We start from the raw sequence: 27,785 nt of genomic DNA, 5'->3' as shown, positions 1-27,785 counted from the left end.
TTCTCCAGGAATAGAGACGAGAGGGAAGTCTGAGTGGGCCCAGCATGTGTTCTTCTATCTACTAAGTCTTAGGATTGAGCAGAACTTCTTTAATCACCTAAGACATTCAAGGAAATCCAAGGAAGACCACCAACTAGGAGAGCATATTCCCAAGTTGGAAATAACATGGAAAATCGAGATGTATTAGCCTGGATGAAATGACTTTCCCGCCCGTGCTTCTCGACATTAGTGGCCAGAAGAATCTTCTGTACCAATTTCTCTTCCTAGAGGCTGTGTGGATGGTAAACATACAGACACCAGTTTGAGTCTTACAGAAGGGAACACAAGATTTCAGGACATACTAAAATAGTAGCACATTAAATTCAGACAGGTGTTTGAGTTGGGAATGTGAAACCATCTTCTTAAAGGAGACCCTGGAGGGTTTTATTGAAATGTTTTCGGCCCTATAAAGGGTTACTAGGAAAACACGCTGTAAATACATGAAGGGTCTTTTGGCTGAGTTCTCCTTCCTTTGTAATCCCATTGAGCTCAGCAGCAAAAGTCAGACCTCCTGGCAGCCCTCCCCACTCATGGCTGCCTGCAGAAAGCAGTCAGTGTTCCGAGCGCAGAGCAAAGTCTGTATTGGTTAACGACCCCTGACCTTTCATAGGTGATGTCTTCAGGGATAGTGCTTGACTTGGAAGCCACTACATAATAATACACAGGCTGATCAACGATTGGCAAAGAAATTTGTTGGAGGCAGAGGCTGACTTAATGAAAGGGAAGAATAGCCCGAAGATGTCTAGTCTGGATTTGACTCAACTGCTGAGCTTAATTTAGGATTTAGTGGGCTTGTTTGTTTGGTTTGGTTTTGCTTTTCCTAGATAGTTTCTCTGTATAGTCCTGGCTGTCCTGGAACTCATGCTGTAGACCACATTGCCTTGAACTCACAGAGATCCACCTGCCTCTGCCTCTTTGGTGCAGTGAGTAAAGGAATATACCACCACGGCCTTTCATTGTGATATTTATTTATTTACATTTTTAAATTGATTTTATTGAGCTATACATTTTTCTCTGCTCCACTTCCTACCTCTCCCCTCCCCCTCAACCCTTTCCCATGGTCCCCATGCTCCCAATTTACTCAGGAGATCTTGTCTTTTTCTACTTCCCATGTAGATTAGATCCATGTATGTATCTCTTAGGGGCCTCATTGTTGTCTAGGTTCTCTAGGATTATGAATTGTAGGCTGGTTTTCTTTGCTGTATGTCTAAAAGCCACTTTGAGTGAGTACATATATTTGTCTTCTGGATCTGGGTTACTTCACTCAGTATGACACTTAAGGAAATGCTCAACATCCTTAGCCATCAGAGAAATGCAAATCAAAATAACTCTGAGACTCCATCTTACACCTGTAAGAATGGTCTTTGTGATTTTTAATTTGTATTAATTTTTAGAAGGGAGTTTTCATTTGCATTAATAACAATATTCTCAGAATTTTATTTTATTTTATTTTAAACATTTTATTGTCATTAAGGAAATTTAGAAGGCAGGCAAAATAAAAGGGTGACTTTTGCTAATTTTGAGTCTTGTTTCTAAGGATGTTGAATGTGTCTTTTGAAGCTGCATTGATAGTACACACAGGTCAAAGAGCCTTAATGCTTCACTTGGAACCCATGCTTAGCTATTCAGTTAGTAAGGAGCTCCCTAAAGAATTTTGCTAGTTTGTCTCCAGTTATTTCAAATAGACGTTTTAACCATTGACTGAATGATGTAGGATAAACGAGTGCTTGTTCATTCCCTACTGTTTGGTCCTTTGCAGATTAACAAAGACTTATTTTGTTCCCAAAGTGTGCCGGATCCTGCACTGGGAGGGAGGGAGAGAGAAGTGAATGAAGGGGAAGGGTGACAACAGGGATATATGAACGAAAAGCTTAATTTTTATGAGACTTCCATTATCCTAGATGTTAGGATAAAACCAGCTGGGCGGTGGTGCACGCCTTTGATCCCAGAAACCCTGTCTCAAAAAAAAAAAACCAATAAATAAATAATAAATAAATAAATAAAATAACAATAAACAAATCAGACACAATCCTGCCCAAAAAGGGGTTGAATTCTAATGAGAAAGATGACCAGTGCCAATTTATTTGTAAGGTGTGGTATTTTGAATAAGAATGGTCCTTATAGGTTCATATATTTGAGTCTTATTCTCTAGAGAACAGAACTGTTTGGAAGGATTAGGAGGTACAGCCTTTTTGGAGGAAGTGTGTCACTGAAGGCAGACTTTGAAGCTTCAAAAGCCCATGCCAGGTCTACCCAGTATCCTCTCTCTCTCTCTCTCTCTCTCTCTCTCTCTCTCTCTCTCTCTTTCTCTCTCTCTCTCTCTCTCCCCCTCAGGATGTACCTCTCAGCTGCTTCTCCAGAACCACTCCTGCCTGCCCCCATGCTCTCTGCCATGATGCTATTGAACTAAGCCTCTGTAGGTTTAAGCCAGCCCCCAATTAAATGTTTTCTTTTATAAGAGTTGCCTTGGCCATGGTGTCTCTTCAAAGTAGCAGAACAGTGACTAAGACATTAGGTGATTTGCTAATAATGTAATATACAGGTTGGTGAGATACGGCATGATCATTCTAAGTACCGTTACAGTTAACCCACATTTTCCAAATTAGACAGAACCTAAATAGATAGATAGATAGATAGATAGATAGATAGATAGATAGATAGATAGATAGATAAACAAACAAACAAATAAAAAGCTACAAAGAATCACCAAGAGTTAGGGCTCAAAATTTAAAAGGAAAAAAAAAACCCTGCTTCCTACAAATTACAGAAATACATGACGTATGTGATTACTCAAGTGGCTGACTTGGCTAGTTATATCCTGCTTCTAACTGCTTCTACCTTGTGAAAGGCAAGAGAGACATCTTCCCTGCTCTGGCCTCACAGACTGGGGACATCCTGTGCCACCTCCTCCTCTCTGGATACCCAATATGCAAGTCGGGATGACAGGCAGGTCACGGATGAGATGGGCCAAGATTTAGAGTTAGGCTGGTTTAAGGAGTGTTGCAGAGATTCCACCTGAGGGTGGCCTTCAAGGGAGCATCTTCCTTTCAACAGTCCTATTGGGAACCTGACATCTCCACAGCTCCCTGAGGAGAAAGGCCGGGCAGAGGTAATTGTCTAAGGCAGCATGTCAAAGGCTTAGAGGAATAACAGCCGAGAAGGGAAGAGCAGAAAGCCCAGGAGGGATACAAAGGACAAAGAGCAGAGGCGGCAGCCGGAGAAGATGGACCCCCTGATCTGCCTCCTGGCGTGAGGGACAAAGCAAACAGCCACTTCACATCTGAGCTTATGTGCAGCCTCAAGGGCTGCTTAGTAAGGGTTTATTTCTGGTGGTGAACTGTTCCTTCCTGTCCTTCCAAGTTTTAAGGGCATAGCTAAGGAGTTGCATCTAGCCTGTCTGTAGCTCCATGCTACAATGACGTGGTTCTCTTCCTCATCCACAGCCATCTATGCTGTTTTTCCCTCCACAGAGACAGTCCTCTTCTTCTAAGCCTGCCTCTCCACATCTCTGGATCAGCCAGTCCGGTCCCGTGGGCAGGCAGCTGGCGTGAGGCTGTGGAACAGTTTCATTGGCCTGCAATGGGCACGGCCCTGTGACAGCAGCCACCCCCTCCCCCACAACCTCACAGACTCAGGGCTCAGTTACCCACTTAGCGTAGGCTGGGACCACCTCACATCCAGTTCAAACCAGGTCACCACATTTGTTAATTGGGAAAATGTGTGAAAGCCTTATAAGGCACAAGTTTTATTCAGCCTCCCCTTTTTTTAATCCATAAAGTGGAAATAATAATTTCTTTTTAGTCCTATGATTATGAAGCAGTCATTTCAATAAATACCTTTTGATACTTTCAGGGAAACAAAAATGACGGTTGGATGCTTTCTTTCAGGCACCAATTTTCAAGTGTCCCTACAGGGCCTGGGAGGAAGGGGCTGGCCACACCGGGGGTCTTTGGGGGTCTTTGGCAGTAGCCAGAAGAAAAGCTCTCTTCACCTAAATGTGTGCTGAGAGCTATACCCACCTTTATGGAAAGACCTTCAACTGAATATAAGGCACCACCGCCCTCCCTTCCCATGGCACGCCAGAGGAACTAAGAAGGTTTGGCTAAGCATTTGGCATCTAACCCAAGGCTAAGTTTAACGCAATGCATCTCCTCATTTCTGGCCCATGGCCTACCTTCAGTAAATTGATTTGTTTGTTTGTTTGTTTGTTTGTTTTCTCTTGAATGGCATGCTTAGTTACCATATCATACCATGGCTGGACCCTAAATATAAGAATATCTTTTGATCAACTGGCAAGTGGTCTGGCCATCATTCTTAATTTCCAAAATATTGTTAAGGTTTGTCATGCACTGATCTATCTCAGAGAACCTTTCGAGGAAGCTAAGACACTTTCTCTACAGAGGGAAGAATAAGGACGCCGAGTCATTTCCTTTGCTGCTCTCTGAATTCCCATCTAAAGTTATCGGCACGGCACACCTTGCCTGGCTTCCCAAGCATGCCTGCTTAGCATGGGTTAATGCTGGCAGGATTAGTCACTGCCAATTGCTCAGAACTTGAGGTTGGGTAGGCCATCCCTGACTTCATCTGTAAAAAAGTTCATTGCAGTCATACGAAAGAATAAAAGGCACTGTGGCTGCCAATGACTCCAGACTATGCAGCAGATTTGAGATCATCCCCTTCAGGGTACCATACACTGACCCGGAACTCTAAAAAATGCCCGAAGGTAAACAGTTTGGAGTTCTTAATTATTATCTTTACCCTAAAGTTGGTCATTATTTTTCTATTTATACATTTCTTTACTTTGACTAGTCCATTCTACTGCAGATTTTTAGCTTGCTTGATTTTTAAAAGGAACCCTTGTGGTCTGGCTTAAACAAAACTTTTTGGAAATTGACTTTATATGAAGGAATTTTCCCTTCCCCCCACTTACACTGGCATTGTTTCCCTAGAAGGCCGAGAAGGAGCCACACGGATATCCTGAAGGTGAGTACCTACATTAGAACTAGGCTGTGTCTGAGTCTCAGGGAGGGTTGGCCAGGGTTGTGCTCAAAGACGGAGCAGAACTTGGAAGGGAGATTTTAGGAACTTTGGGTACTAAGAGATTATGCTGGGCAGTTGTGGCGCATGCCTTTAATTCCCACACTCAGGAGGCAGAGGCAGGTGGATCTCTGAGTTCGAGGCTAGCGTGGTCTACAAACCCTGTCTCAAAAAAACAAAGGGACAAAAAAATAAAATAAAAGGAAGGAAGGAAGGAAGAGAAATTAGCAATTAACTTACATGCAATGCTCCTGACTTTCCAGTTTTATATTTTGCCACAGGAAAATCTGTTGTGTTGCCGTGATAGACAGGGCCATAAGAAAGTGCTGGAGCTGTCCCTCCTTAGGTATAACTGCCTGACGAGCAGAGACTCTGCTTCTCGTTCAGCTGTGAAGCACGCCTGTCCCGCAGTACCTGGGCTGTCTTCAGGCTTTACTGGCCAAGGCATGGTCAGCCTCAAAGAAAACTTAAAATGCAGAGCTGAAAACGCTGCCTGCCTGAGAGGTGACTGCCTTTAATTCCATTTTATTAATAGGATCATGGTCCTTAATCCTAGGAGTCCATAACATGTTCTCGGGTTGATTATATGAAATAAAAAAAAAAAGCCAAACTCAGAGAGCTACGTGGCTTCTTTGTGGTCATGCAGATTTAATATCTGGTCATTTGAATTCTGTCCCATCTCTGGGTCTCAGTTTCCCCATCTATAAAATCAGTACAGTAATTGTACTTAACTCATCAGGTTCTAAACAGGATTCTATTATTAATATATGCATAAATTGCACCGCGATGATGGCGCACACATTTAATCCCAGCACCTGGGAGGCAGAGGCAGGCGGATCTCTGTGACTTTGAGGCCAGCCTGGTCTACAGAGAGAGACTGAGGACTGCCAGAGCTACACAGAGAAACACTGTCTCAAAAAAACAGAACGATATATCTAGATATAGATATAGATATAGATATGCACAAATTAAAAATGTCCCTAGCTATTGTACTCATTAATTAAGATACTAAGATTTGAAAGGCATTTCTTTTTTTTCTCCTCACTATGAGATATGACTTTAGATCCATAATTTTATTCTTGATGCTCTCAGGCTCTCCTGTTCATGTTTTAGTGGTAGCGAGGAGGGTGGAGGGCTTGTTCAGGGAGACTATGCGCTGGGATGCCTGCATCCCGATAGGGGAGAAGGTAGAAGCTGCAGTTGTTAGGGGTGCCTACCTCCCACCTACCCGCAAGCCTACTCAGAGGAAGGAACAGTCTTCAGTGTGGGGGTGGCATTCACGTCAAAAGGGGATGCTTGACGGTGTTATTTTCGTTTTCCACAAATGTGCATGTTTAAAATAGGACTTTATCCAATCGGCATAAGTGACACACAGACTATGTATAGCTGAGGAACCGGGCCTGGCAGGTGATGAGGGCCAGATCTCGCCAAAACCAAGTTGTGGTTCTCCATGGACTGCGCCCAGGGAATTGCCCCATAGGTTGCTAGCCCGGACCCCTGGATTGGGTTTCCTCGGCAAATCTGCCTGCACAACACTTGACTTGTTTGGAACGGCTGTATCTCAGAGCTGGTGAACTGGGATCTTGGCTGCTTTTCATGGGGCATGCCAGCGGCTCACATTTCCCCTCTGAACCTCCCTCTGAGCCGCACTGTACTCAGGAAGGGTAAGCATATTCGTTGTTCTTCCCTGCGTTTTGACTCTGTGCCCTGCGGGCCTGGCACACAGCCAGGGGAGCCCAATCACTGAGCTGCAGCTCAGGCTATATTTAACGGGGCTTATTGTCCTGTCGTGGGTTTACAAGTTGAGGAACCATTATTTTGAGCTTGAGTAGATACTATAGCGATTTGAAACAGTGTCCATATTGTCCTCCCCTGCTTCTCCAGAGTGCCGGTAGCTCCAAGTGTATTTAGGGAGGTTTTTAGATCTCAGAAAATTTCCCCTTTCAGCTTTGAATCAACACAGTAAGGATCATAGAAGGATTTCTCCTGCTCCCCCATTTTCAAGCAAGCAGGTCATGTTCCACAGAGTTTAAGTTTGGCCAAAGAAAAGGCAGCTGAAAAAAAAAGATCTTGTCCTGTGAAAACTTTCCTTACTATCACTCATGGGATGTTGCTCTCCACAGAGAGAAAGAGCATGCAAATGAGGCAAATATAAAATTACCATATGCACAAGGGGGACTCAGAATATTTTTGGCGTTTCCTTAATTGATTTGAAGTGTAGTGCAAAATTTGAATTTTGAACAAGGAGAGAAAATTCATTTAATCAGAGGCTGGAGAAAGATGGCAGCCAGTGAAGGGTAATTGTGTACTTGCTAGACGGCTCTAAAACAGATCACAATGAACATTTGGCGGATTTGAATCAGAAGCCACATTCTCTCCTGCCCCACCTCCTCTCCCTCGGCTCTTCACAGCCTCTTCCTTTTACCCTCAAGTATAGTTTTGATATGGCGAGGGAATGGACACTAAAAATATTTCTGGAATGACGTGACCCTCTACCTCCCCATCCAGGAAAGCGACAAAGCTGCACCAGACACAGCACATGCTTTCCGTTCATTTCTGGCAGACCCGGCGTCGACCTCCAGATGCTGCTTCTTCACTGGCTGATGGCATTCAGACCCCCAGCCCCGGACGGTGCCAGACAAGCAACTGGACGAGACCGCTCAGCAGCAGGACCCTGGCCACAATCGCGGCCAGAGCCGCAGCCCCCTGGCTACAGACCTCTTCTGCTGCCCGTCTTGGGAGCCCTCCCACCACAGTCTGGCTTGCCGAGGCCCCACCACAGGGGCTGAAGCACTGGGCGGTGGTGGCAGCTGTAGCAGTGGTACCTACAGCTTTGGGGCCAGCCCCAAAGGCACGTGGGAACCTGTTTCAGGCCACTCTGCGGCCCCTCCAGGACCAGAGTGGGACCCAGGACGGCCCCAGAGCTCACCACTGTCTCTTCTTGTCACTGAAACCTGGGCAAGGGCTCAGAATGGAAGGCGGTACTTCCGACATGAACCCTCAGACCAGGCTGACGCCTGCGGAGGACCAGTTGAGCCGAGCTCAAGACAACCCGGAGCCCAGGCAGCAGCTGCAGCTGCTTTCTGAGCCTTCAGACTCTACCCAGCCTGAAGCCAAGTATGTGGAGATGTGTGCTTCAGCTGAAGTCCGAAGGGAGAGCCCCCAGACCACGAAGCTACTACTGGAACACTGCCCTAAGGAGCAGGCCTCCGGGAGCCCAAAGACAAAAGCCCAGGATGAACCCAAAAGCCGTGCCAAGGAGGCTCCAAACCCTAGGAAGAGTCCTGCTTCTTCCCAATGCTCCAGCTCCCGGACTGGTGAGAATGACTTCTCATCTTCCTCCTCCTCCCCGGTACACGGAGCAGAAGACGCTGGCCTTTCCAAAACGGATGATCCCACCAAGTTACTGGGGGTCCTGGCCACCTCCTCTTCATCTTTAGGCTTTGAGAGTGAGCCGGAAACGAGCTGCCAACAACACAATGGAGAAGAAGCAAGGGAAGGGGTGGGAGCGAGGGAGGAGAGAGGAGGAGGGGTCGGTGATGGGACAGAGTGCAAGGACATTATTGCCAAGTCGCAGGGCAAGAGGGACCCCCTGAAAAACGAGGACGCACACTACATCACCACCCATGAGATCCAGCTGAGTGAGGTAGAGCAGGGCATGGATTTCGACGTGGGGCTGGCTTCTCGCTGGGATTTCGAGGACAACAACGTCATCTACTCGTTCGTGGACTATGCGTCCTTTGGTGGCAGCGATGAGACCCCAGGAGACATCACCACCGAAGAAGAGGATGACAACAGCTGTTACGCCAGCACCACGCCGAGCACCACCACCACTCGGACGCCCAGCCCCATCAGCAGTGACCTGGCTCGCCCCAGTGCAGGCAGCAGTGGTCGTGACACCAGCAGCACAGAAGTGGGCAGCGGCCCCTCTGACAGTGACACTGCTCCCCCACCCACTGGACCTGGCACTGCCACTCCACCTGAGCCTTTATTGGAGCTCCGGGAGGCAGCCTCAGGGGCATCGGCCACTGCAGCAAGCAGCTGTAGGAGTGCAGCAAGCCAGATCCTCCTATCAATCAAGCCAACTTCCCAGGCTATAAATGAGCCTAGCAACGTGCGTGCAAAGCAAAACATTATTTACGCTGCCAAGCATGAAGGCGACATGAGCCTCCGCGTCTCTACGACTGCTGAACACAGTTCAAGTTCACAGCAGCAAAATTCGGCTGCAGCCGTGGCTCAGGACCATGCAAAGAAATTCATTGCAGTCCCAGCTCGACTGCAAACCAGGTGCGGGGCCATTCGGGCCAAGGAGCTGGTGGACTACTCCAGCGGAGCCTCCAGTGCAGTGAGCGAGCTGGACGATGCAGACAAAGAGGTGAGAAACCTAACTTCCAGGGCCTTCCGGAGCCTTGCTTACCCCTACTTTGAGGCTCTGAACATCAGCTCCCGGGAATCCTCCGCCACGCTCTCTGAAGTGGGCTTTGGACGGTGGTCAACTTTCCTGGACTTAAAATGTGGAGGTGTTGGAGCCAGGGTGGAACAGAGCCTGCTGAGAAGCAGTGCCGCCTCTGTGGCTGCAGGTCTGAGGAAGGGTGGTGGCCCCCGAGCAGCTGCAGACCAGATCTACCTCCAGGCCAAGAAGTCCCAGACCAAGGCCTTGGAGTTTGTGGTCAGCAAAGTTGAGGGAGAAATCAAGCATGTGGAGACACCCCTGTGCTTCCAGAAACAGGTCCAAACTGGCTCCCGGGTTGTCACACTTCTGGAGCCCCTCAATCTACGAAGTGAGAGCAAAGCTAGCTCAGCCACTGGGCCCTGCCGAACCAGCAAAGGCTCCAACAAAGGTCCAGGGTCGGTGTACACAGATGATGGGTCAGAGACATCTGAGGGGAGCAAGCCTGCCTCTCGCAGTGACGGCCCCCAGAAGAAGTCCAAATTTGCCTCAAGTCTGCTCAAAAATGTCATTTCCAAGAAGATGCAGCGAGAACACGAGTTCAAAATGGAGAGAGGAGAAGTCACCGATACATCGCGCCGGAAAGCCCCCAGCACCTCTAAGGAGACAGAAGTGACTGACACATCGCGCCGCAACGCCCCCAGCACCTCTAAGGAGACAGAAGGACCTCCTGGGGCCGAGAAGTCCTGGGAGAGGGGTCTGCAGAGGCAGAGCTCGCGTCATTCTGAGGCGAGTTCTGAGTACACCGTGGTCAGCGTGTCTGATGTAGGTGGAGACGGGTCTGTCGTAGGTTCTAAGTCCCCTGTTTTCAAAGCCAGTACTCCTCGAGAGAGCAATGCTGGTCCCGACCGGAATGTCTCTGATGGACACACAGAAGTGTGTGAAATTAAAAAGAGTGCTTCAGAGACCGTGAAGGGCATCTTTCTCCGGAGTCAGAACAGTGCCTTCCGGATGTGGAAGGAGAAAGAGGCACAGAAGTTGGAGGAGAAAGCCCCCATTGGGAAGCTGAAGCTCCCCAAAGGCGGGGACTGGAAGGCTGATCTTGGGGAGATCTCTGCCAGCAAGTCTACTATCATGTCTCGCCTCTTCGTGCCCAACATCCAGCAGACGCCCAAGGACAAACAGCCAGAGAAGCAGGCCACCAAGTACCCTGCTGCTGCCCAGGCCACCTCCATGGCAGTGATCAGGCCCAAGGCTCCTGAAATCAAGATCCGGCTGGGGAGTGTACAACAGCCAAGCTCAGACTTCAACATTGCCAAATTGCTCACGCCCAAACTGGCTAGTGGCAGCTACTCGAACCTCTTTAAGACCATTGAGGACAGCAACAGGACCCAGCAGAAACTCCTCCGGGGTGGGGACAATCTGGAAAAAGTGCCCCAGTTCCAGGTAAGAGATGTTAGAGACAAGTCCAAGGCCCAAGGACCTCTCCACCAGGTGAGAGATGTCAGGAAACTGATCAAAGGGTCAGGGGACAGCAGTGACAAGGGCAGCATCACCCCGGAGCAGGGGTTGACGGGGTCCAAGCCTAGGCAGCTGGCTGCAGCCGCTGGAGGATCTAGGTCCCTGTCCCCCATGGTGATTACGTGCCAGGCGGTTGTGAATCCAAGAGAAGACAGTGTGGACCGAGAGGCCAGGGAAAGTGTGGGCAAAACGGGCGGTGGCAGTCGAGTCTTGAACTCCTCCCCAGAAGGGACTGTCTTGGTTCACAGGGCATCTGGCAGGCTGCCTGTGGCCACCATTGCCCCCAATAAATCCGAGCAGGGCTCTTACCTGCCTGTGCTCAAGATTGTCTCCAAGGCTTCTGCTCAGAGGACCCCAGAGAAAACCAAAGAGGAAGACATCAAGGAGGAAGGGAAAGCACCAAAGCCAGCTCGAAATGCCTTGGAGAAGCTCACGGCTGCCGTCAGGTCCATGGAAGAGCTGTATAGCTTCAACAGGAATGAATGGAAGCGCAAAAGTGACCCTTTGCCCATGATGGCCGACAGCCATGTCCTGTCCCTCATTGCCAGCGAGGAGAGGGAAGGGGTCGCCGGACCTGAAGGAGACCCTGACAAGCTGACCAAGCAGTTGGGGCAGATGGAAGAACGAGACACGGGGCACAGAGGTGGCGTGGTCCTGAGAGGGGGGCCCATAGAACGTCTGCAGAGAAGAAACTCTAACCCCAGCACTGAGAGCGTGTCTGCCCGGGCAGCTGCCTTTGAGAACATGGCCAGAGAAAGGCCCAGGTCTCTCTATATTCCCCCAGTCCACAAGGACGTGGAAAGAACCCAACCTTTGCAACCCCTCCCCCCACTCCCCAGCAACCGGAACGTGTTCACTGTGAGCGCTAGCAGCGCTCAAAAGACTGGGGGCGTTGCGGGCAAATTCCCACAGGGGCCTTCTCCAGAGAGCCTTTCAACAGGCAAGGGCATCAAATCCCAGGGACTCAGATCCCTCAAGATCTCCCCAGCCACCCGAGCGCCTCCTGATGACGTCACCAACAGGAAACCTGCCATCAGTTTGGAGAAGAGCAATAGCGCCTGTGAGAATTACCTGACCATCCCCCTTAAAGGAAGCCCTGCTTCAGGAGAGCTGCTTGGCAGGCCTGGGGCTTCCAGAGACGGGCCTCCCAGCTCCTCAACCGCCACTCTTTGCAGCTTACCTCCCCTGAGTGCCCGCAGTCAGGTCCCCATTAACTCCAAAGGCTCACAAGTCAGCGGAGCCAGTAAGCCAGCTTGGCGTACCAAACCTGACAACCACCGACAAACAGTGGCTGCCCCGACAGGGCCACAGAGCCCTGAGCATACGCCCACGGCCACGGCCGTCTACCACCAGCAAGCGTTGCCCTTCACTCTGCAAGGGTCCCAGCCTCAGGTCCTCTGTTTCTCGCCACCTGGGATGGCAGCCCCAGCCCCTGCAGGCCCAGCCACAGTTCCCACAGACCCCTTTCAGCAGCCACAACCTCAGCAGACCCAGCGCAAGATGCTCCTCGATGTAACCACCGGGCAGTATTATCTGGTGGACACGCCCGTTCAACCCATGACCCGGAGGTTGTTTGACCCCGAGACAGGTCAATATGTGGATGTGCCCATGACCTCCCAGCAACAACCTGTGGCACCCATGTCCCTTCCTGTCCCTCCTCTGGCCCTGAGTCCTGGGGCTTACGGACCCACCTATATGATCTATCCTGGATTTCTGCCCACAGTGCTGCCCCCCAATGCCCTGCAGCCCACACCCATCGCTCACACTGCAGGAGGCGGTGAACTCTCCGTGGCAGCAGAGACCCCCAGCAAAGAGACAGCTGCTGCGTTTACTGAAGCCCCCTACTTCATGGCCTCTGGTCAGTCCCCTGCCTCCTCTTCCTCCTCCGCCCCGGCAGCCACACCCCAGCTTGTGGGGGCCAAGGGCTTTGCCCAGCTCCACGGCAAGCCTGTCATCAGCATCGCCTCACAGCCCTTGGGGCCACGGATCATCGCTCCCCCTTCCTTTGACGGCACCACCATGAGCTTCGTGGTGGAACACAGATGACAAGAGACCCAGGATGGCAGAGCGGAAGAGCTCCTGGTGAGTGATAAATCTTACTCTAAGGGTCCTGATGCAAGAGGAAGGACCATTGGTGTCCTTGTGCTGGGACTGGGAGAGTTACAGTGGCTGTCTGTAGACGTGGGAATTCTGGGAAAAGGAGACTAAACTCCATCTGATTTATGAAGGAACGAATTTATTTTCCATATTGCCTCCTCTCCTTACCCCTCAATCTGCCATTGATAGCTTATTCCCTTCGACCTTTGCAAGTTGTCTGATGTTTGTCCCACTAGAGAATGACAGGAAAATGAACTCCCAAATATCTCTTGGCCTTTGCTTTAGTCACAGTTGGAAGGAGAAAGAAATGAAAGCCTATTCTAGATTTGGTGGAGTAAGGCTATCTCTTTGTTCCTGGCCTCCTGGGGAGACAGATAACCCACTTCAGGTCACCAGAAACAAATTTAACCTGTTTGCTTGCTAGTAAGAAAGAAGAATTTAAAGTGGATGTTTTCTAAAGTCATTAAAAAAATCCCTTTCTTCCTTCTTTCACATCTTCCTCTTGAAATGTCTTACACTAAAACTCTACATTTTTTTAAGTTCTTGTTTTTGAGTTTTCAAATGATCAGAATTCTTTTCTTAAGAATTGTTAATGTGTCTCATGTGTGGGTAGATATACAATATGAACATGTACACACACACACACACACACACACACACACACACACACACACACATACAGTTTGACCTTCACAAGAGGGTGAGATTCTGGAGCCAAAGTCATCCGTTGGATAGAACTGTTACATTTCATGCTGTATTGATTGGACTGAACCCACCCTACTCCAATCCCCATAAGCACCACTAGATCTGCATTGCTCCCTTTGAAAAAGAACAACTTCCGTACTGCAAAGGGAAGCAAAGAGAAGCCGTTTCTGACGCCCAGTCTGATCTGTTCTCTCAGGCGGGGATTTCTGCTGGAAATGCAGGCCCTGGAACTTGATAGGCGGCATGAATGTGGGTGGCTGGAACTAGGACACTTCAGGTCAAACACAGAAAACAGTGAAGACACCTCCCAGCAGGGGCTCACGGTGGGTGTCTGAGCTGCAGGCAGGCTTGTCTGGGATAATCTTTGCCTTTCAGAGCAGGCAGGGTTGAGATTTTTGTGTCCCCAGGATTTTCATTCCTTGGGAAAGTCACATTGAATGAAAAGGACAAAGGGTACTGAGATAAGGGGATGACAGGCTCTCTAAGATTCCAATGTTATCTCAAGAGAGGACACAGCCGTCACTCCCCCAAGCCTCTCTGTGTGTGTGCGCGCACACGTGTGTGTGTGTGTGTGTGTGTGTGTGTGTGTAGGTAAACAGACCATATTACCAGCTTGGGGACATAAATATCTGTCATGCTATGTGTATCAGAATGTCAGTTGCTAGGACAGTGCATTGCTGCAAAGTGTCTTCCAAGATAAGAAAGTACTGCACAGAATCACATTATTGGGACTTCTACTAAGAAGTCAAGCGGAAACACAAACTCTGCTCTGGTTGCAACCTAGAGACAAGAGTGTTTGGGTTGTTCCTCTCTGAGAGGCTGTATAAGGACCACCAAGGAAGAGGGGCGGGTTAGGGAACACAGAGGGAACCCTAGTGGGCCTGCAGAGGAGACTCAGCAAGGAGGATTAGCTTTGCAGATAAGCTATCATATAGGGACAACACTTTGATTCCCTGGACAGACGCTATGTTTACCTAGGGCTGTTTTGGATCAGCCAATCACTGAGGAGTCTGCAGAGCTATGGAGGTGCAGGGTGCCAGGAGGTTGCACAGCAGTTCCTTCCTCTCATGGGGTCCTCTTAGGAGCTACCTTTGGCCTTTCTTTGGTTTAGTGTGGTGCTGTTTCCATCAGACACAGGCAGAAATCTGACTTTTGCATCTCAAGAGCCAAACTGTAGCTTTGAATTTATCCCTACCCTCGCTGAAAACAGAGTCCTAAAGGAAGGAAGAAGGATGTTGGTTTTGATCTAAGCAGAGGAGTTGGGAACCAAGGGTGAGCTTTTTGTGTGTACCAGCCAGAATCTAGCAGACCAAACTTAGATATGAATTAAAGGTCTTCAGAACTCCACATTATACTTGCCAATGAAAAATCAGATTTTTAAAAAGCGGGGGCTAATTCTTTGGACAGTTTGGAAAAACAGTGCTTAAACAGTCCAAAGCCCCAATTGGTTTTCCTGAGTCTCGGAAAGGTGATTTCAGCTCCAAACATAAGGGATTTGATCCAATTGTAGTAGCAAACCCACTAACAGGTAAACTAGACTTAGAGATTTTCGCTGAAATGGTCAAAGGGTGAGAGAGAAGAGTGTAGGGGCCCTTACCTCAAAGGGAGGAGGCAGAGGAGAGCTCTGAGCTTTCGGAGAGAACGTTTGTGGCTAACTGCCTGATGACTTCTGACCCTGAACTACTCATGTCTCTGTTTACTTTTGGGGATGTTTACTAAATACAGATTTTCAGGAAGTCCGTTACACTTTTCAGTCAGTGAGTATGAATTCCATGTGTGCACCCTGCAGTCGCTGTGTGCTGTGGGGTGTCCGGTCACCCTGCAAGATGCTGCACTATGGCCCTCTAAGTCAGGAGCAGATACTCCAACACGACAAGACAGCGCTCCCCTTCTACACTGATGTTCAAGCGTTCCTTAAGGTTCCTTTCAGCTCAAAGACAACCTCATTGTCTATTTTTAGCAGCTTCTGTGCAGCCTGAGTGTAAAACCTACAGTCTTGTTCCTGGGTCTTCCATTACGAGTTTTCTTTTTATTCTTCTTCTAATTTCCTGTGTTTTTTGCTGTGGCGGCTTTCATGGGAGCCCACAAAGCACTGTAAATTGTCAGCACTTTGTTTCTTTAGACGCTGTGTGTGCGTGTGTTTTTGTTTTGTTAAGTTACTTTTCCACAGGATCCTTGAACAAAACTTTAATCAATGTTAAACCTGCCACCTGGGGTCCAACCTTCCAGAATGGCAATGATTTTGTTTTAATTGAATGCCCCTTGTTTTTCTGCAAGGCTTATTTCTTCATTTCTGAGCAAGTTTCATGACCTTTCTTTTCTCCTTACTTCTCGGGGTTTATTTCTACCCCACGAATAGCGAGAGCCTCATATGTGAGCAACTAAAGAGGAAAGAGAAAGCTGGGTTCAGGGGGAGCCGTTTTCAACACCCACTTTCATGGTGTGTTCTGAGACCCTCAAACCCGGATTCATTTGTATCAAAACTGAGAAGTCAGACGACTGTTGCTCAGCTACCGTCCCTTCTGTGGAAGGCTTGGTTTGCAACCTGGACATTCAAATTAGCATCTTTCCCATCTCCATCCTTTCTTTCTCTCTAAGGACACTTTGATAGCTTCCTGGGTGTCTGCCCTAGAGTTTGCTTGCTCTCTGAGAAGTTATTCTGAGCCCTTTGTTAATTGTGTCTTTGTTAGCATTACCTTCCCCACATCGACTCAGTTGACTTTAACAGCCTACCACACACATCTATATATATGTGCCCATGTCCTTACTCTTTTCAGGGTTTTGTTCTTATTACAGAATAAATAGCTTGAAGTGCAGGGCTGGGTGGCCTTGCCAGCTCTCTCACCAGAACACACTTCAAAACACTGAGCATCCCTGGTAGGTCAGAAGTCCAGCTAGCCATCATGTCCTGGTGGACAGAGATGTTCAATTGCAAGGCTGCTGTAAACTCCACGCTTTGTTTTCAGTTAGTCCCATAATTACATCCCACAACCAATAGTTTATTTCTGTTCCCCTCCACAACATGGCTGTGGTTCCCTTTTCCAATTATTGTGTATAGCTAGAGTTTCATTCTATCTTTTGGTGGTATTGTTTTGTTTTTCGGGACAGGGTTTCTCTGTGTAGCCCTGGCTGTCCAGGAACTATCTCCGTAGACCAGGCTGGACTTGAACTCATAGAAATCCACCTGCCTCTGCTTTCCAAGTGCTGAGGTTACAGTGCGCACCACCACCGCCCAACTCTACAATATTCTTAATGTCCTTTATTTTAATTGACTGTTCTCCCTTTTCGTTGAATTAATCTTTCCTCTAGCTTATTCTCGTACCTTTCTCCGAAGTTCCATTGTACATACACACACATATTAGCCAAGGCTGGCCTCAAACTCATCTGAAGCTAACCTCAAATCCCTGTTTCTTCTGCCTCTGCCTCCCAAGCACTGTGCTTACAGGTGTGCTTTGTCTACCTTTATATTTTCTTTCTCACCAAAACATGGTCTCATGTCACTGGATTTCTCAAACAAGTATGTAGGTAGACTATTCCATATAGACTGCCGAGCAGCAATGTCCCACCAGTTGCTCCCCAAATAACCGCAGAGACTTAGTATTAATTATAAATGCTCAGCCAATAGCTTAGGCTCATTTTAAGCTAGCTCGTGTAACTTAAATTAATCCACTTCTAATACTCTATGTGCTGCCCCAGGCTCATTTACCTCACCTGCATACTTCCCGTCCTGCTTACTCAGTGACTCCCGAGACTCCACCCCTCTTCTTCCCAGCATTCTCTCTGCCCCCCAAATCCTGCCTATCCATCAGCCAATCAGGTTTTTATTAACAATGAGAGCCGCACGTCTTCCCAGGGTACAAAAGAATTGTTCCATAGCATAAGTAGATACTTTCTTAACCCCTGTTGGGCAAATGAAGACATCAGTTATCCCAATTCATAGTAAATGAAGTCCAGGCCATCTGAAGCCTAAGCCTGTGCATTACAGAAGATCCTCACTCACTGGTTCTCTTACTTTTTAACCTCCATTTTTCTTTGTTATGAAATATTCCCCTTCCCTTATCTGACCTTTTGTGCAAAGCTTAGCCTATCTGAAAATTTTCAGAATTCTTATTTTGTCTCTTGGCCAGTAAGTTTAGTAAAGAATTAATTATGTGACATTTGTATCCTCCAAGAGGACGGCAGAGCATGGCTAGGCTAGCCACCCTGGTGCTAGTTTTCCTAACTTCAGTTCAGTCAGGTGGGAAATGAAAGTTGTATCCTAGAGAAATTTGAGTCTTCTAGTTATTTCATTAGCATGGAGAGAGAGAGAGAGAGAGAGAGAGAGAGAGAGAGAGAGAGAGAGAGAGAGAGAGACCGTGTGTGTTTGTGTGTGCATGCGTGTGTGTATGCTTGGGTGTGTGTGTAGTGTGTGTGTAGTGTGTGTGTATGTGTAGTATGTGTGAGCGTGTGCATGTGTGTGTGTGTGTGTGTGTGTGTGTGTGTGTGCATGCTGAGTTTGAGAAAAGGGCTAAGAAAGGCAGGAAGAAGTGAATAAGTTGAAATCTGAAAATATCCAATACGTATCAAACTTCTATATGAGTTTTTCTCATGTCAAAAAAATCTATCCAGAACATTCTATGTTGCTAAGAGAACCTGAGCCATATCAGCAATACTAGACTGGAGGTTATGTCCTCAGTGACGAGATAGTTTGGGAGAGGAGAGGTGTGGGCTATACATGTGAGGGGTACCCCCTCCCCATGCAAATGGGTTGGAACACTGCGGTTGAAGGGGAACTATGTGACTGTGACCAGAGCAGAGGTACACATGAAGTCAGACAGCTAGGACCCAGACTGTGGGACCCTTACACTGGTCCAGGCCACTGCTATATACACTTTGAGCCTCATTTCTCTCATCTGTAAAATGGAAATAACCTTGGCAACATTGTAAAGATGGAACTGTCAACTCACCTCAAAGAGCATGGAATGTAGTAAGTGTCAACTTGTTTCTTGAAAATAAGAAGTCATAAATACCTTGGATTTTCCCTCAGATCCTTGACAAAGGAGGAAATCAGTCCTATTGTTTCAGTGGCCCAGGGTGCACAGATAGCTGAAATTTCCCAGTCAGGAGAGTACCCACAGCTCTGCAGTCCCCTCAGAGCTGGCTGTTCTCCAGGCAGGTTGGCTGGGTGCCAGGGCATTCTAGTATCCCTCAGAGCCTTCCAGCATGTTATAAAACTCTGGGTCCAGCCTGCCAACAGTGAGTGGTGATTTTCCTCTCTGTCTGGGCACCAGCCTGGGAGGAGCAAGGGGAAATCCACACTGAATCCCTGCTGAATGCTGTCAGTGTTCCAGGCCTAAACTCCTGCGAAGGCACTTGGGGAGAGCCCTGCTAACGCGGTATAACTAACCCTTCATCTCTTCCCCCAGGATCCCCTTGCAAGGCCTCTGATGGGTTTTATTGGCTGATTATTATTATACCACCCTCAATAAAAATTAGGTCAATACTTTCAAATCTTCAAACAAAATTTTTCTAAAATTAATAGAAGCAGAAAAAATGCCTTATGGATATCCACAAAGTATTATCTAGATTAATGATCCTTGAATATGATCCCAGGAGGTTGTCTCAGTTGGCTACCATTTTGAAGGGGAGTTTCCTCTTCTTCCTCCCTCCCTTCCCCTGCTCCTATTGGCGCCCTTCCTCTCTGCTCACGGAGCCCTTATGAACGTTGCCTTAGGATGGCACCAAGCCAGAACTACTGGAGCACAGATAATAAAAACACAGAGACAGACATTGGGGTCCAACCTGAAGACCAGAAAAGCAAAGCAGCCAGTCAGTGGCTCTTACCTCTACCCCAGTCCGAAATAGTGATCCTGACTCCAGGAAACCTCAGAATGAGACCGAGACTGAGAGCTGTCTCCTCCCATTTTATAATCCTCTCTAGGGCTGGGATTAAAGGCGTGCACCACTACCGCCTGGTTTCTATGGCAAATTAGTGATGCTACCAGCCGGGATTAAAGGCGTGTGTCATTGTGGCTACTGGAATTAAGGGTGTGTGTCGTTACTACATGGTCTGTAAGACTGGCCAGTGTGGCTATTTTAATTTTCTGATCTTCAGGCAAGCTTTATTTATTAAAATACAAAGGAAATGCCTCTACAAACTACTGTCCAGTTCTTTTATGCAGCTGAAATCATTCTTAGGGTCACTCCTCCTTTGCATGTGATTACGTTCAGTTCAGCCAGAATTCTCGCTGTTCAGTGTGAGCTAAGGTAGAAAATCAAGCTTAGCAAATTGTGTATCATTGAGCTCCAGGGGACTGCTAAATTGTGGGCACTGCATACGCCAACATTTTCTTTAGCCGCAATGTATTTGTTCAATATAAGTAGGAAACAAAAAGATACAGTTGAAGTATATTCATATGCACTGCAAAAGCATTATTATTCTAGCTCACTGTCTTAATAATCTTGTGCTTAAGCAGACTTTTGCCCTGGGTCACAGGACTAAAGTATCCCTTGCCTTGCTACTTGATCGCAAGCAGAGAGTTATTATTTGATTCTTCTTCCCCAAGGCAATTTTTCACATGATAGAGACTTCTTCCTCCTCAACAAGTATCACTTGCTGTTCATTTTATTTTTGTCTTTATAATCTTACATTTGCATACCAACTTTTAAGCATTATAAAAGGTTCTTAAGCGAAGTTCTAGTAGATTATACTAAAAATTAATAAATGTAGAAGAAAGGGATAATTTCTCGAATGCTTTTGAACAATGTCAGTGCTGTCTTAAAATGGATTTAATTGAGTTACATGTTATAACCATTATATCTAATCTATATAATAGTGCACTGTGAGAAAGACATTCCACATGATTTAGTTAGCGGTCATTTGCTTTCCAAGAATCCCTCGTGTTTCATTCATCTAATTAGATTACTGACATGGTAAATTACAAAGGATGCCATTTAACTTAAAAATCAGCTCTATATGCGAATTTTAGGGATACATACAATATATTGTTTTATTCTTGTAAATGATTTCAGAGAAACTAAGTAGTTAACAATAAAATCATTTTTGAACAGTTGATGGAATGTGATTCAATTTCCAAAGGCAGGTTCCACGTGGTGGCCCTTTCAGCAATGACTAGTAGCTTCAGAGGCATTGTTTCAAAGCACATTTTAAAATATAAGTTCCAAATTATAGGGAAATGAGCCAAATAATTAAATAGCAGATGGAGGGTGTGTGAGATTTTCTCACGCCTTTACAGGGGAATATTCTTTCAGAATCAACCATCTTTCCTTTGACTGTGTTTTCTTTGCATCTGTTTCTTTTGCAGGAGCCAGGCAGAAATACGGACTGTTCTTTAATCCGAAAGTCACATCGTAACACTGCCAGTTCAGCTGAAAACCTACCAGCTGTGTTACGAACTTTTATTTCCTAGGACCCGTGTGCAAGTTTGTATACTTTCCTGCGCAGCTCCCTTTTGAGGTAGCTGTCGTTATTTCGGTTTCACTAAGATGACTGAATGGTTGTGTTTCTCCCCATAAAATACTTCTTTTTATACTTCAATACAGGATGTATGCTTTCTTATCCCTGCCTTCCCTCCTGCATGTGTGACCAGGCAAACAGTACACTGAGTATTTGAATGGTTCATTCAGAGCAGGCCGTAGAATCTGGTTGATTCTATTGCAAACCAAATCAGCAAATTAATAATAGGATCACAAATGACCTTGGAGTTCCTTGAACTATATTAGCGGCTCTCAAGAATCTGACCTTCGTTGTAAATGTGCAGCACACACACCTGCCCCTTTCGCGACTTCCTTCATGGATTCCTTCCTGCCTCTTACCATTGGCCGCCTGAAGTTCTGGAGAAGGACCTTCGCTTCAGTGTCCCTGGTTCCCTCCAGCCCTCGCCATCCCAAAGGAGAAATCTGTAGTCACGGTGCTTGCTTCTTGCTTCAGGTTTTTAACAGATATTAAGATGCCAACCCCCTGGGATGTTTTACTGACCAGTTGTAACCCAATTGTGACTGAGCAGACACATTCAGCTTGTCCTAATTGGTGTCTCAATTAAATGATGCACTTATGAATTTCTTGATTACTTTCTAATCAGTTAGGTTAGAAACCCTTTAAAGAGCACATATTTTCTCAAGACTTCCGTAAGGAATCTCTCAGTTACTCATTTGTCTAAAGATAAAGCATTCTGATAAAGTCTTTAAATTATCATTTTGATTTTGATGACCTATATTTGGCTTCTACTTAAAAGTGTTGCTTGAAGTGAAGGATTTTATGCTGCCTTATAATACTGAATTTTCTAAGGTTTTTCACAATTTTACTACTTTGTAATTACGCTTTTGTTTTTTAATCCAGACTCAAAACCAAACAGATTCAATGTCACTTCGAGGGCCACCCTTAAAGGGGAAAAACAAGTTCTAAAAATTCAGTTCTTTTAGATAAAGAGCAAGATTTGAGGCAAGAGCAGTGGCTTTGACCCCTCAGTCACTGGCCAACAGCTGTGAAATAAAGCTTCGTCTCCGAGGCATGGTATGAAGCATCATCTCTGGAATGAAAGAAGCCTTTGGGCCATGTTTAGGAAAGCATTGTTTCTTCCTCATAGAAGATTCACCCCCAGAACTTTAGCATTTTTTTTCAAGCCAACTGGCTACCTATCAGGTCACTTAAGATTGGAACAAGAAACTAGAACCCATTTCTTTCAAAGATCTCAACCTGCAGGCCCCAAAGCAGCAGTGTGAAATCTCAAGGGTTTGAGTGGAAAAGATGGAATATACAGGCATATTGCATGGATAGAACCCACACCAGGAAGAATTCTTATGTCCCAGGAGACTTTCAGGAAAGCCCCATGGGTTTGCTTGCCAGCTCCCCACAAAGAAACACTCCTTCTCCTTCAGAAAATGTGTCAGTCCAGAGGTTGGAAGCCCATGGGCTACTATCAGTGTTCACTATCACCAGCAGAACTGAGTCTTCCATTCTCACATGGTAGGAGAGAAACTGAGGCAGGGAAAATTTTATTTGTTGCTTTTATGTAAAAGGCTGAGCCCTCCCACAAGGATGTTTCCAAGGATGTGATGTGTCCAAGTGGTTAAAATACAATTATAGCCTCATGTTGATACCTTTTATACCAGCTATCGGCCATTCACAGTTGCAGCATTGTCTGCTGGACCACTTCCTACCTCGACTGATGGAGAAGAAAACATCTCATAGGCATACATCCCAATCTCTGTTCCTTTTGTTCTGTCATTTCTGGAGCTGGCATGGACATTTGAGTGATGTGGCTATTCCTTCTTCTTTCAACCAATGTGGGAGGAACCAAGAATCTAGAAAGCCTTCTACCCCAAGAAGCGGTAACTCTCAACAAGGCCTCTTAACTACTGAACTACCCGTCATGTTTTATATCATAAAACCCCTAATTAAAAATACCCCAAATAGAGCTCAGTGCTTGAATCTAACAGAACATGGCCTGGCCTTTGTAATTTTTTTCTCAGGTCATGTGTGAGGCTCAGTTTCCAGAATGATCATGAGGAACTCTGTGAAGGAATTGCAACCCATGGATCCTCTCCCCTATTGGTAATGCGGTCAAGTTGACACAGGCCTTGTTTGACCTTTTTCCTGAAAACTAAGCGCCAATGTAGCCAGTATGAAAATTCAGTTGACCAGGATGTCTTTCTTTGAACACTTACTGAAATTGCCCCCATGGGTAAATGAAGCCCAGGATAAAGCATCAGTGCAAATAGGACCATCTCTGAGTAATTAAGCTAAAAATTAATTTTACTCGAACAACTTTATGATATGTTTCAAAAGTTAGTGTGCATTTCACATCCATCTTAAATGACCAGAAAATGCCTCGTGACACAAACACCTTATTCTTTACTCAGTTTTGACCTTTTCACTCTTGCTTCTTAAAAAGATTGGATGTGTTCTGATTCTCTTCTTCCACTGTAGAAACAAGAGTCTGTATTTCTACAAAGCAAATGATCTTAGTCCCCGAACTCTACCTACCTTGGCCTGAAGGACAGAATTGATTCCTAAGTGCATGGCTACACTTCCACAATAAGTGTGTGCGGTGTTGGTGTCTAAGTAGATGGCTCTGATCTCATGATACGTGTGTATGTGCACAGAAAACACATTCAATGATACTCTTTATTTAAGACTATCATGGTATACATTTTTCCTATGTGGTGCTTGAGGAGTTTCTTTCTGCAGTTTACAAGGTGTAATATTTGCACCCGAAAATCTCAGGGTATGCTATTTTACCCAGATACTTGAAAGAAAAAGGTGCCCTGTATCTTATCAGTACTGTTGATGGGGGAAAACTGTGTGTGAGTTTGTTTGAGAAAACTGCTCATAAAAATCAAACCAATAAGCTGTTAGGCTTTTACATAATTTCTAAGGAGATGTATACATAAGTAATATATATCGTCAAGAGACTGCTTATATAGTCCTTAGTTTCTGGCTCTGAGGTTGGTCTCACGGGTACATAAAATCACCGAGCAGCATGTAGCCTTTGCTCAGTAGTACCTTGAACCTGAGTCTGATCTGAATCAAACTTCATTTGTGACGTGTGTGAACACAAGACCCAGAAGAAGGGTTCGAAACCCTGGACTCCCTCTGTCTCTGAGGAGAGCTGAGCATTCACTGCGACACTCGTGAGCTAGTAACACACTCAGCATTTCATGTTGCAAGTGTGTTATTGGATTTATTCCTGTTTAATTCAAAATGGTGCAGAATAAAATACACACGACTAATTTAGTGTTTCTTCAAGTTGCTGAATTGCTGTTTTCAAGCTAGTGTGGTGACCTCGAGTCCTTTCCGGGTTCCCTGAGTTACCTACTAGCCTGTATCTGTTTTCTGGCAGATAGCTCTTCCCACCCCAACACCTTATCTGGATATGTGTTTGTGTATTTACATATAAATTATATTCTTGCCTAGCGATGACAGTAGAGTTGGATGAGAAAGTGAGGACCGTGGAAGTCATGTATGATAGAAGAGTGTATATTGTGTAATACGTAAAGAAGGATTGTTGGAGAATGTTGACCTATGCCCCAGACTATGAATGATGGTATGTGGAAAGAATGTAAAAATTGAAAATTCATCAATGGAGTAACCTTGGTGGAGAAGTTCCTAGCTGAGGTTTGATGTGATTCAATGGTACAATGCTGGGAGTATGGCTAAGGGAACTTTGAGTCCAGCCGACAGCTCCAGGATTTGCCTTTCAAGTGCTCTTGCCCATGCAGAAGACCACTGCCGTGGAACCCGGCATTCAGAGCCGACTTACCTGTAACTGCCAGCGTTTGTAAATGATGGTGCAATCTTGTGGATTGGTTTTCTATATTGACAGCTTTGAAAACAATGTTTGTTGTTGTTGTTATTTTCCAGTAAAAGTAACTATAAAGAAAGCATCTGTAGTTGGTCTTTATTTTAACCCACAAAGCAAGCTTTGGATACTTTTATTTGCTTCTAACTTCTAATTTAAGTTCCTCATTTAAGGAACATACCCTGTAATTACTGTACAACCAGGTACATTCATTCCTATTGGTATGGTAACAAACACAGATTCAGTGACTTAGGGCAGTGACATTCATGACCGCAAAGCTCTGGAGTTTAGAAACCTGGTATGGCTTTTTTGTCTGTACCCAGAAAATATCATCAGGGTAACCCAAGTCAGGCCCATGCATACCTACCGCATTAAGTGGCTTTTGAGGAGTTTCCAACAAAGTGGGCACTGCGTCACTCACATCAAATAGTTACCTTAACAGGTGTTTTTGAGAACACACACAGAAGCCCAACATAGCAGGCTTGTTATTATTCTTAACATTTGAAGATTTCTACACATGAAGCTCAGTGGTGTCACGGTCCTTAAACACAGCACTATTGAGATCATGGTGAACGTGAATGTTCAAGACACCTGGATCTACACTCGAGAAAAACTTCCAGTGCCCTTTGCATTTGAGCAGGAAGGGATTGGGCTACTCAGTACAAGGAAGAAAGCGAGTGCTTCCGTAATAGTTCCACGAGTCACCTCTGGCTTCTGGCTCCTGCTCCTTGGGGAGTTTCGGATTTCTCTATGTCATTTCAAGTTACACCATTTTTCTCTGCATTGTGTTCCCTAGTTGTCCTAGTAATGTGGGAAGAAAAGAGTTATTTCATCTTGCTTTGAGCGGTCCTGGCTTCTCTATTGTGATAAAATACTGACCAAAAACAACTGGGGAAGGAAGCGTTGATTTCAGCCCCCACACACCTCCCCCCACCCCGACTCCCAACCCTCCTCACCCCCCCCCCACTTCCACCCCCCCACCTCCCCGCACCAAAGCCCATCATGGAGGGAAGGCAGACAGGAACTCTAAGAGGAACTGAAGCACAGGTTAAGGAGAAATGACCCTGACTGATGTGCTCCCCAGGCTTGCTTGGCTTGCTTTGTTATACAACCCAGGGAACAGCACCATCCAGAGTGAGCCAGGCCCTCCCCCATCAATCATTAATCAAGAAAATGCCCCAAAGACTTGCCAACAGGCCAACATATGGAAGCATTGTCTCAGTTGAGGCTTCCTCTTCTCAGACAACCAAAGCTTGAGTCAAATGGACAAAAACTAACGAGCATGCTAGTTACATTACAGCCTAACCACACGTAACCCTAAAATTCCCAGGCTCGGGGACTTTGTGTGTGTGACCAGAGTTCTCTGGAGGTCTAGGTTAAAGGCCTGCAAATTGGCAGGGTGCTGCGGGAAGATTAGAGCTAATGCCTACCCGCCTACTAGGGCGTGGCCTCATGGACCATTTACCTTGATGCGGAAGTGAGTCCCGCCCCTCCCTTCCTCTCTCTCTCTCTCTCTCTCTCTCTCTCTCTCTCTCTCTCTCTCTCTCTCTCTCTGCTTGCCCCTGGGCCCCATTTTGGCTGTTTCGTTTGCTTTGGATCTGATCTTCGTCCATCGTCCAAGCAGAACATCCTGACTTTGTAAGTCTAACCCTTAATAAACACCGATCTGTTTTCTTAGTTCTGAGCTAGTGTGAGATTCCTTCTTTGTTAAGCGTCCCATCATTTCTGCCTTCACTAGCAGGCCCTTCACAGGCTGACAGCTGCAGTTAGCAAGCACCTTAACCGTGAACTACTGGCATTCTTGCTCTAAAACAGTTCCTCGCCTCTTCTGATAGGAGGTAACTTTCACTGATTTTTTAGTTCATTTGAATCCAGCCATTGTTCTTAATAATGGAGTTCAGTCCCTCCTTTGACCTCTGCACCCCAGCTTGCTGGCTTCCAACCAATTTCCTTTCATTTTGATAGAGAATTTATTTACCTAACAAGACCCCAATTATTGAAGATCTGCTGCATGTAATATTGTAAACGCTATAGCTTTAGAACAAAGTATGCCCATTCTCCTGGTTAGGCTTTGCTGAGCACTGTTCTGCCGCCACCCCTAGCAGATTCCAACAGGAACCATGTGTTTAGCTCACACATCTGCAAGTTAAGCTGGGCTTGGCACGGAAGGCTCACCTCTATCTCACAGGGCTGAAGACAGTGACCAGAGAGCACTCTCTCCTACTGCTCACTTACAGACTTGTAAGTTGCTGCCTTTAGCTGAGAGCTCTGCTGAGCCACAGACTGAATGACTTCGGGTCCTTTTGGGAGCCTCCCTGCTCAGACATCTTCAAAACGTCCTGGCTATGTTCTGTAACCGAGAATTCCGGGAGGCAGGAAGCAGATGTTACCAGCTGCTTAAGGCCTCGCTCAGATACGGATACGACATCATTTTCACCATCTCCAACCAACAAGTAACTCTAAAACCAAAATGTGGTAGCTAGGAATGCAACCATCACTTCTAGGAGAGGTTTGCCAAAGAACTGGCTATTGAGTTTCATACCCTCATTATCATGAAGGACTGTCTTCAAACATGCTTTTAAGCAACAGGCTCCAAAATCAGTCCTTAGGGGAGTTTAGGCTCAGACAAACATTCTAGAAAATCAAATCTAGAATGACGGGAATCGATAATGGGGTAGGTGTTTGCGTTGGGCAAT

At 46.3% G+C, this 27,785-nt stretch overlaps 1 protein-coding gene across 1 annotated transcript; it reads left to right on the top strand.

The window, feature by feature from the left end:
- Positions 1 to 7,600: 7,600 nt before the first annotated feature.
- On the top strand, positions 7,601 to 25,171 carry C17H4orf54 (chromosome 17 C4orf54 homolog). The gene is made up of 2 exons (XM_048456975.3): positions 7,601 to 13,069; positions 21,094 to 25,171. The coding sequence occupies exon 1, from the start codon at positions 7,616 to 7,618 to the stop codon at positions 13,031 to 13,033; it is 5,418 nt and encodes a 1,805-aa protein (XP_048312932.3). The 5' UTR covers positions 7,601 to 7,615; the 3' UTR covers positions 13,034 to 13,069; positions 21,094 to 25,171.
- The last annotated feature ends 2,614 nt before the right edge of the window (positions 25,172 to 27,785 follow it).

This window comes from Myodes glareolus, chromosome 17, assembly GCF_982192425.1.
Source record: "Myodes glareolus chromosome 17, mMyoGla1.1, whole genome shotgun sequence".
In the NCBI taxonomy this organism is placed as follows: Eukaryota; Metazoa; Chordata; class Mammalia; order Rodentia; family Cricetidae; genus Myodes; species Myodes glareolus.
This window is presented reverse-complemented; position numbering and strand designations above follow the sequence as displayed.